This window comes from Pithys albifrons, chromosome 21 (assembly GCF_047495875.1).
Source record: "Pithys albifrons albifrons isolate INPA30051 chromosome 21, PitAlb_v1, whole genome shotgun sequence".
NCBI lineage: Eukaryota > Metazoa > Chordata > Aves > Passeriformes > Thamnophilidae > Pithys > Pithys albifrons.
This window is the reverse complement of record NC_092478.1, coordinates 3,708,824-3,719,365: the sequence shown is the minus strand read 5'-3', so window position 1 is coordinate 3,719,365 and position 10,542 is coordinate 3,708,824. Positions and strand designations below refer to the sequence as shown.

General features: G+C 55.7%; 1 protein-coding gene across 2 annotated transcripts in view; it reads left to right on the top strand.

Annotated features, from left to right (window-relative positions):
* The first annotated feature begins 1,123 nt into the window (after positions 1 to 1,123).
* SH2B2 (SH2B adaptor protein 2) overlaps positions 1,124 to 10,542 on the top strand; it is a 30,909-nt gene continuing 21,490 nt past the window's right edge. Inside the window, exons 1-2 of one of the 2 annotated variants that reach the window (XM_071575081.1) lie at positions 1,124 to 1,201; positions 2,125 to 2,250. Coding sequence is in view for 1 of the 2 variants with exons in the window: in XM_071575080.1 (XP_071431181.1) it covers positions 5,015 to 5,026 (12 nt within the window). In the remaining variant the exon portion in view is untranslated. Of the gene's footprint in view, positions 1,202 to 2,124; positions 2,251 to 4,998; positions 5,027 to 10,542 lie in introns of those variants that run through there. The other variant, XM_071575080.1, reaches the window with a different exon arrangement.

Here is a 10,542-nt window from a genome sequence, read left to right as displayed (position 1 = left end):
GCCCTACAACCAACCTCCCTCCTTCCCATCCCTTCTCAGCACACCCAAACCAGCCTCTCTCCAAACCTCCCCAGACTGCACCTGGCAGGGTAAAGGGATGGCATGAAAGCACAATAAATAAATAATAATAATGACAAACCCCATCCTCCTCTCCATCCCTTATATAACCAGTGTTGTCTTAATCCTACAGGTGCTTTGCAGAAGTAAAAAGGATTTGTTTCTCCTGCAAATCCTTTTCTCTTTTTCCCTTTTTTTTTTTCCTTTGGTGACTCATCCTTATCTGCCCATGGACATGCCATGGGGAGGCTGGGTGGGCTGTGCAGGGTCTGGGAGGCAGCGTGACCCCTCACTATAGTCCTTAAAACTCTCTGGGGTTCAGCTCTCCTGTCCTTGGTTTATGTTGGTCCTGAATCCCCTGGCAGGGGAAGGTGCTCAGAGATGAGCCCCCAAAATCCATCAGCAGGGTAGGAAAGGCAGGCACTGGGGCTGGACCCTGAATCTCCCCCTGAAGCCCATTCCAGTCACACTGAGCTGCCTTGTGACCCCTGGGAATGTGAGAGGGCAGGGGCTCACCCCAAATGCCCTCTCCTGTGCAGCATAGGGATGGTAGATGGGGTGAGAAAACGGTGCATTCCCTTCTCAAGACCAGGATTTGAGGGGCTTCGGGTGCTATCTGAAGACTTGGGGATCTGAGGATTTGAAGCACGTCCCGAGAATCTGGGGTGGCGCCCGAGGATTTCGGGTGTTCCCAGGTGATTTGGGTGCTGGTGTGAGGCTTTATGGCCTCATGGAAGATTTGGGGTTCCCCTTGGGGTTTGGGGCACCATCCGAGGACTTGGGGTGCCTCCGGGGAGTCTGGGGTGCCCGTCTGAGGATTTGGGGTGCCACCGGATGATTTGAGGAGGCATCCGAGCCATTGGGGCTCCCTCGCTGGCAGGGCCCCGACCCCAGCCCACGTGCGCGGTGGGGATGGGTGCCCACCCCGCCGGGTGCCGCCCCCCGGAGGTCCCCAGCCCGGTGCGGTGCCAGCCGGGGGAGGCAGCGGGGCCGGGCGGGGCCCTTTAAGGCGGCGGGGGCGGGGTGGGCGGTGCGGGGGGCGGTACTCCCGGCGGGGCGGGGGGCGGCCGGGCCGGGCAGCGCCGAGCCGAGCCGAGCCGAGCCGAGCTAAGCTAAACCGAGCCAGAGCAGCCAGCGGGGCCGGGTGAGTGCATCCTCCGGTACCGGCACCGGAGCGCGGCGGAGGAGGGGCGGAGGTGGGCGGAGGGCTCTTGTTTTCCCGGTTTTTCCCCCCGCCCCCGTTCAGGAGCGGATCCCCCCACCCGGGGGAGAGTCCCGCCTTCCCCCCTCGCCACTGCGGCGCGGCGGAGCCGGGAGGGTCCCCGATTCGCCCCCTCTTCTCGCCGCCGCCGGGTCGGGGGCTGTCGCCGCCTCCCACCCCCGCGGCGGGGTCATCCCCCCGCTCCCGGTGAGCATCGGGCCCGGCGGGGGCGGGAGGGACGGCGGGGGGCGGTGATGGGGCAGACCCGGCGGTGCCCGGCAGTGGGGGGCTGCCCCGTGGGGTTGGGCTCGCCGGGGAAGGGGGGCTGCACCGAGGGGATGGGCTCCCCGGTGATGGGGGTGCCCCAGGAGACGGGGTTGTGCCCCAAGGATGGGGGGCTGCACCGAGGGGATGGGCTGCCCCTGCCATGGGGGGATGCCCCGGGGAGATGAGGGGCAGGCACAGGCAGCGCACAGCACCCCGCATGGATGCTCCGTGGTTTTCAATCATTATTGTCTGCTTGGGTTTGCGGCAGGAGTGCAGGAAACTCTGGGGGGGGGGTCCCCACGTGGGCCCCCGAGGACAGAGCAGCCCCAAACCCCGGGCAGGCGGTGCCTCCCGTCCCCGTGGGACTCCCCTGGGGCAGCTGCGCCTGCCGAGCTTCCCGCAGCCCTCTGTGCTGAGGCTGGGCAGCACCACGGGGAGGCCCTTGGGGAGCGAAGGGACTTTCTCCCTGGCCTTTCTGCTTTTTTCTGGGTATGGGGAAGTCAGGCTGCAGCCCAACAGGGCTGTGACTCCGGGATGAGATGTGCATGGGGATACTGCCTTCACTCCAAGGCCTGACAGCCTAAACCTTTGCCTTCCAGGTCACTCCAAGTCGATCTGGTCCCTCGTTCCAGTGGGGAATTTGATGAGTTGAAGTTATGCATTCGACCAGGAAGAGCCACACCACTGGCACTTTGGGGACCCTGTGAACTGGAACGGGAGAGGAGGTAAAACAGCTCTGTCCACCCAGCAGCTTGCCCAAAATCCCCAGGAGGCTCTGCTGCTGTGTCTGAGTGGAGGAGGAGGAGCTGGGGGGGCTCAGCCCAGGGAAAAGAAGGCTCAGGAGGGACCTTCTCAGCCTCTACAACCCCCTGACAGGAGAGTGGCAACAGGTGGGGGTCAGTTTCTTCTCCCAGGTAAAAAGGAAGGAAATGGCCTGAAATTGTGCCAGGGGAGGTTTAGATTGTATATTAGGGGAAGTGTCTTCACTGATAGAGTTGTCAGACACTGGAACAGGCTGTCCAGGGCAGTGGTGGAATCACCATCGCTGCAGGGATTTAACACTCATGTAGATGTGGCACTTGGGGACATGATTTAGTGGTGGCCTTGGCAGTGCTGGAGGAACAGTTGGACTCAATGATCTTGGATGTCTTTTCTAACCTAAACAATTCTATGATTACTCAGGACTCCCCTTCATGGGGTTTTTTAGAGAGGCATCTGGGCCTTTCTAAATAGGGATCATGCTCCTAACCCCCACTGGCTCTTGCAAAATGCTCAGCTCCCTTTCCCTGAGGCCCTTGGCCATCGTGTTTGTACAGACAGGTGGGTGTGTGCTGCCAGATCTGCTTAGATGAGATAGCAAGTGCTCTTGGGCCCTCCCTCTGTGTCCTTCAGTGGTGTTTCTCAGTGTCTCACCATCCTTGTGATGCTGCAGTGTAGATCAGGGCCACTGTTGAATAACTGGTGTCTAAAAAAGTTGGATAATTCTGTGGAGATGCTCCAGCCTGTTGACATGTGCTTGGGAAGGGCATGGGATTGCCTGCCAGTGTCTGGTGTCTCACCTAGCACAAGGTGACCATTCCTCTGTGCCACTGAGGGGGATGAGTCAGCCCTGGGTGCTGCAGGATGGAGCTCCCCGTCCTGAGGGTGAGGCCTTGGGGTTAAAATCACCGCCTTCCTCAAGTGGTAGACCCTCAGTTGGCTCAGGGCTGCAGTGGCTGCTTGACTGCAGAGCTACCTTTTTTAAGTGTTCTCCTGGGCCATCAGATCTGTCCCCTCTTCTCCTGGACTGTGAGCATGTCTCATGCACCCTCATGGCACTGTAGTCTTGTCCAACTTCCTCCTGTCCTTCCTCCTTGGAGGTAAATCACCCATCTCTTCAAGATGAGGACGTTGCTGGCTAGTGCCTTTCCTCTTCCTCCTCCTCTTCTTCTCCTTCTTCCCAGAAGGCAGACGATGGTTGCACATCTGCTGGTGCTGCTGACTCAGGCTGGCTGGGGTGCCCTGGGGCAGCGCTTCCAGCCCCAGCCCAGCGGAGCCGCTCCTGGCAGCGCTGCCCTCCCGGCACACCCGCCTCTGGTGCCCTCACTTGACCTCGGCTGCTTTCCCTGCCAGTGAGGGGATGCCAGTGAGGTGGTGGGGTAAGAGTTGGAGAGATGTGCCTGGCTCAGTGCTCCACTTCCCTATGTAGGCTGGCAAAGGGAACCTGGGGGACCCTGTCACTGCGGGGGGCACGTGGTGTGCTCGCAGGAATTATGGACTTGAATCCCAGCTGGCTCCGTTGCAGAGGAGAGGAGGAGAGGTCATTCCTAAAGGGAGAACTGCACCCCATGCCTGATTTTTGCTAAAGGGAAAAGCAGAAGAGCTTGGAGAATCTGCTTGCTGGGCGAGTACCTGTGCTGCTGGGTGCAGGGTCTGGGTTTGGGGTGAGACTCAACCCACACAGGTGCGTGCTGTGCTTTGGAAGTGAGAGGACAGGAGGAGGACCCAGTGTGCATCTTCTTCCAGAGTCCTATCAGGAAGATGGGGGCAGGTTTATGCTCTGCTCCACTGGGTCCTGGCAGCATCTGGCACCCAAGACCCTGGGGCAGAAGATGGGCTGTGATGACACCACAGAACTCTGGGAAAAGGGATGGTGGAGAAGTTGGACACAGCCTGTAAATCCCTCTGGCATGGTTGTGGCCATGCTGGGTACAAAGCTCTGCCTGCTCTGCCCAGGAGCATCCCTGCACAGCAAAAGGGAAAAGGATGTTTGAGGTTGGATCTCGAGCCAGGGTTGGCAGCCGTAACAGGGTGTTTTGGCATCTTTGGTTGATGGGGGGGGTGTTCAAAGCCCACTGGAATTTTTATTTTGCTTAATACACCACTTAAGCAATTAGCAGTGATTGTAGCAGTCCTGGGTGAGGCGCTGGGTAGAATTGAATTTCCCAAGCTCAGATACCATTAGGCAGCAGTTTAAGGCTGTTTGCAGGCGGGTATGAGACAGTGATGCGTTTGGGGAATTAGATCTGCAACGTAAAAAAACATAATAAGATGATTTCCTACACAGAACTGTGTAACTTTATCTCATGTTTATTATGTGCCATAATTGAAAAACAATCTTAGGGGGTTCTCTGCCCTAACAACAGGGGATATCCAGTGATGGCTGTGCTGTATCCCTCAGGATGTGCTTTCCTGGGCATCCTGCATCACTGATCCACACAGCTTTCTCCCCAAAAACACCCAAGGAGCCCCTCCATGGCATAACACCAAGAGGAATCTCTTGAAAGAGCTTGCACTTTGAGAAGAGCAGTTGGAGTCATGTTGCAGGGCTTTTCCTTTAAATCCCCTGAGTTTCAGGTACATCCAGCAGTGGGGAGTAAGCAGATAAATCTCCTGTTGTTTGGCATTTCTGAGTCCAGGAAGGGTCTGCCCCTGGGTACCAGGTCAGTGGTTAATATATAACAGGTGTGCAGGACACTGTGCACCCACAGCAGACCAGCCTGGAGGTGGATGGATGTGCAAGTAATTTTCCAAGGATGGGAAGGCAAGAGGAGGAGGAGGGTTTTGTTGTGGGCTGAGGGGCGGAAGGAAATCGAGGCTTAGCGAGGGAAATGTGAGATTGCTTGGTTGGGGACAGGGCTTGGGCCACTCCTTGGGGGAGGCTCTGCTATTGTGGTGGTTAAAAATAGACTTTGGACTGGTTAGTTCTCTGTGGGAAGCTCTCTGGCCGGAGATAGGTACGTGAAGTGGCATCCAGGGAGAGGGAATGGACAACAGCCTCTGACCTCCTTTACCTAAAGTTCTGGGTTTTTAAAGGATTTTTTTAGTGTCTTTTCCTTTGGGGCATTGAGGGGGTGTCTTTGCTTCCTTCCCAGACACAGCTGCCTCCAAGCCCCAAGCTGCCTTCATGAGGCCCAGCTGTACCAAAGCTTTGCTCAGCATTGTGTCACTGCACCCTGGGGACCCCCTTCCTGTGGCTGACACATCCCTCAGGTCCCACACCGGTGTCCCCAGGGGGCTGAGTGCCTTGGGTGATGCTCCAGCTGGTTCAGGGGCTGGCAGGGTAGTTCCCTGCAAGCTGGATGGAATTACTCAGGAAAGAGATTATCTAAGATCCAATGGATCTTATCTGTTAACTCTTTATTTTCCATCAGCTGTCAGGACAGGAGTTATAATGTGCAGTAGGGGCAGCATTTTGAAGGGGAAGGATAGTAAAGACCCTGTGACATGGTCAGAATAGTGGAAAATGGAGAAAAGCTCAGGTTTTACTGAGGGTCTGTCATGGGCCCATTTGCTTATTGGCAGGAGTGTTGGTTCCTGTGGGGATGCAGAACTGGGGGATATCACACACAGCTGTAAGGAGACCACCATATGTGCAGGAGCAGGAAAAAGGGTCATTTCTTGCTTGTTTTCTCTTTGGAAGATGTGTCCCTTCAGCACCTGTGCCCCAAAGCCCCGTCCTGTTCATTCAGCACTACTGGGTGCTTTGGGCCATCTGTTTTGAGAGCTGGTCTGTCTGATGCTGCAGCCAGAGGGATCCCTCATTGGGCAACAGAAAAAGACCCAAGAAACCTTTTCATTCCAGAAGAATGTTTTCTAGGCTGCAGATGGCAGGTGGACCCCAAAGTGCATCTGGACAGAGCATGCACTTAGTGAGGGATTGGTTCAAGGCAGGTGGTTTGACTGCAAAATTTGAGGCTGAAATGCTGTTTGATTAATATTTCAGTGGGATGGACAGTAAATGAGAGGAACAAAGATTGTTTCCATTTCTATCTGATTCAGGCAGCCAGCCTGATTTAAGATCAAAATAGTATAAATAGTACATGGAGCAATGAGGAGTATGCTGAGAAATCAGCTTCTCCCAGCCTGGGGCTGTGGTGGGGATGGTCAGGAGTCTGGGGGGATGTGAAACACATAAGGGCAGGTAACTTCTGCTTTTGTTACCCTGTGGATTTCTCTTCCTCAGTTCAGCCTCTGCATGCAGTTAAAGCTGTGATGGGCCTTGAGGGGCTGGGAAAGGTCCTCGAGGTGGCAAGGAGGAGGTTGCTTGGTCTTTGCATGGTTCAGGTCTGCTGTGGAATGGGGGAACATCATCTCTATGGCCCATCCATTCCTCATCCCGTTGTGCTTGCACAACGAGAGCAGGGATGATGCTCTTTCTTCCCTCCTGCCATCAGCTCTGTGTGATGCTCGCTCTGCCCCACTGTACCCAAATCCCCATCCCGGTTTTAGCTGTTTTGCCCTGTGCCTGGGGCAGGCAGTGTCTTGGGGCTTCAGGCTCTCTCCTGTGCTCCCAGGGGGGCTGCCCGTGTGTCGCGAGCTGCCCGTGTGTCGCGAGCTGCCCGTGTGTCGCGAGCTGCCCGCTGCCTGCCAGGATCACCTCGCACCCGCTGCCGAGGGGGGCTGGGAGGTATCGCCTTGCTCTGCGACCTGCTCGTGACTCGGGGATCTCCTCTGGCATGGCACGCTTAGGTCAGGCGCTTTTCTTGGGGCAGCAGGTGCCTGGGTTTCCTCATGTCATTCCCCAGGGATCAGGATCACCAGCTGGGGCTTTGAGTGGCATCGATCTTGCTGGAAACCGATCTTGCTGGAAGCCAAGCAGGTTTCTGGACCAGGGCAGCCGGGACTGGGCTGGGCACCACCTTCCCCAGGAGCCAGGGCTTTGCTGCACACACTCCCATGCGGGTTTTTCCTTCTTCTGTCATTCCCTGTCTTTGCCCCGGGAGCTCTCCCGCACAGGGATGCAGGCAGGGATGGAGGGATTCAGATTTGCCACCCACAAGCTCCATCAGACGGTATTTTTGCCCACTGAGGATCACTTTGTGCCAAGCCTGGCTGTGCCGGCCGGAAGAGAAACATCTCTTTATTAGGGTTGTTTCCTTAAATAAAGCCATCAGAGCCAGTGCTGGGCTGGCTGTGCTGCCCATCCCATGACCGGTGTTGCGCATTCGGGTTATTAACACCTCATTAGACGTTGGTTCCTCCCCACGTCTCTGGTTCAGCAAATCCCAGTGGCTTTGTTGTTGCTCCCTGACTCCTGCTTCGTCGGTGAGTTGTTTTCTTATGGTCTCCTGCGCTTCTGCTGACAGTTTCATTTCTTCTTCAGGTCAGTAGCTTTACTTCGACTTTCAGATCATTCTACATGTACCCCCCCGAGCAGGAGATGCCTCAGCACACCTTGTTGGCAGAGACTGTCCTGACATCACTGCCAGGGCCTGGCACTCACCTGCCATCCCAACCTGGGTTTCACTTGGCCAATCCCCAGAAATTGCTTATTTTTTCCTTTTTTTTAAACCTTTACTCACTTCCCAAGTGACAACGACAGCAGACACAGGACTGCCCTAGGAGGAGTCAGGGGACTCATTCAGGTGGGTTAGGAGCCATGGCTTTCCTATGACAACAAACCGCTTCATTTTATGTATTTGTGTTTTTTGTGTCACCCAGGCCAGGGACTCGAGGCTGTGGCCCCTGAGCCAGTTCTGGGGTGAGCTGATGGCACCTCTGAAGGGATCTGGCTCCTTAGAAAAGTGCCCAGAGCATGCTGCAGCCCTTGGGAAGCTGGGCTGGCAGTGGATGGCCCTTCCCCTCCAAAAAGCAATGGCAGATTTGCTGCTTATTTTCATCTTGAGCTTATTTTCGTCTCTGCTTCCACCGCTCTGCCCGGGGATGCTGTCTGTGGCATGATAAGTTATTTCAAGAAGTGGGGCAGAGCTGTTGGTGTGGAGGGGAGTGAAGACGCTCAGATTAAAGGTAAATCTGCACAGATAATTGGGAGCCTGCTTCCCGCAGAAACCAGGTGAACAATGGATCAGGGGCGGGGATGGCTCTGTGGCCCCGAGGGGCTGCCCTCAGCCACCCCAGGGACTCCTCTCGGCCACCCCAGGGACTCCCAGCCCCTGCTGCTGGGTCCTGGCTGGACCTGGGGGGCTCATGGACCAGCTCCAGGCAGGGGGGGTTGGATCCGTGGCACAGGGTTAGTAATCCCCGCCTCCTCAGACCTGCCAGATGTCTCTCCTCTAGGCTTCATTCTTATAAATTGGCCTTTTAAAGTCTGTCATCCCCATGCAGATGAAAGGAAGATGCTGTGATGCCTCTGCGTGCGTGTCTCGGAGCCTGAGCCTGGCTGCAGTGCCTGGATCTTGAGGCTTTTTGTTTGGGGCTTTATCTTTTTTTGAAGTGCCTTTTTTTTTCTTCTTCTTTTTTTATCTTAACCTCTCAGAGTCTGTTGCATCTTGACTTGCCATCCCTTGGTTTTGGGCAGGCAGGCCCTGCTCTGAGCACCTCCTGGAGAGAGGGATGGGGAGAAGTGTTCTCACTCCACCTGGGCCTCGACACCCAGGGCAGATGCAATTAAACCCATTACTGTGGGGCTTTCTCTCCCCCTCCCAAGCTCCTTTCTCTTCTTTTCCCTCTGTACCCTTTCCCCCCTCCCTTGCTCTTGCTGTGACTGCTTGGATTGGCAGCAGGAGACTCCTTTTCATCTTCCTTTTCTCCCTAAGCTCAAGTACTCCTGGCCCGTGGCTTGGTGCCAGGGCAGAGCTGGGGCTGTGAATTTTCAATTCAAAGGGCAGTAACTGCAGTCACAAGCCGAGTCTTTAAATCCTCTGCTTGGTGATGGATGGATAATTAGGAATTTCATTTGCTGGGCGGGTAACAAACAGCTTTGCATTTTCTGTTGCTTTCCTGGTGTCTCTTGGGGAAATTCAGACACTGCTCCTAAACTGCAGGGATGGGTTTTTTCCCAGTTGGCATGGCTCCCTGCTCAGGTCTCCAGGAAAGCCCTGTGATGCTGGGGAGAGCTTGCCAGGGATTTCTGTGGGGGCTGGAGCTCTGCTGGAGACTTGTGATGGTGTGGGGTGTGAGGGGCCAGTGCAGGTCCCCGGTGGCAATTTGTGTTCTCTGTCCTTGTTGCTTCCCTGGCACAGCCAGGACACCAAGCAGCATCCCTGTCTTAAAGGTGGGAAGATGCCACCATTGTGTTTCTGTTGAGATTTTGTTGTCTGTGTGGGTTTCTCCCTGTTTGATGGGGTTGAGAGCCACTTCCTGGCATGGAGGTGCTCCTGGGGAACTCAGATGTTTGGTGCTGGTGGGCAGTGCCTCATCTCTGTAGGGGTGTGCTGGGCAAATGGCAACCAGTTCCTGGCCACAGCTGCTGCTCTGCATCACAGCCTTTGGGACCTGGTCCTGCCTGTGTCTGGTGGCTGATGTGGTTGGGGTCTGGAGGATGAGGAGTGGGTTATCCCAGTCCCCAGTGCCTGCTCTGATCCCGTGGCTTGTGCAGTTCATCTGAGCAGTAATTAATTATTGGCCGTGTAAGCTGCTGGCAGGAGACTGCTCGTGATTTATTAGCAGGAGTAATCCCTCGCCAGCAAAAGAGCTGCTCTGTGAATGGAGAACAGCAAAATCCAGGGAAAGAGCTGCTCTGTGAATGGAGAACAGCAGAACCCGGGGGGACTGTCCTGTCCTTCCAGAACTGGATCCCCCAGGCGCAGTCCCTGCCTGGAGCATGGCAGCTGCAGGCACCCCTGGACTTTATATTTGAGCCAGCTGAGGTGGATTTGCCACCCTCAGGGAGGAAGGAGGGGTATCTGGACACATAGACCTTATGTTTGGGGACATGGGCTGAGCAGTGCCCCACTTGCTCACTGGCCAAGGCTCACCATCACCAGTAGACCACAAACACTCTCAGCACTGGGAGATTTTTAAGATGCTGGGTTCTCCCTGGGGAGGCCATTCACACTACCCAAAGCCAGGTGGATATTTGGGAAGTGCAGCATAAACACCAAGCCAGACTGCACATATGCCCTGCCAGTCCCATGGCTGTTGGGAGAGGGACCAGTGTGGAGACTGGGCAACGTGGTGCTTCTCCCATGGGCGTGTGGGTCTGGTCTGCAGCTCCCATTAACTTTTGGTGTGTCCCTGGATTTGGCTTTTGTTTTCTTTTCCCCCTGTACCCTACATACATTTGCCTCTACCAAAGCTCTGTCCCAGGTTATCCATTACCCCACAATGCTCAGCGGGGAGGGTGAAATACTAAA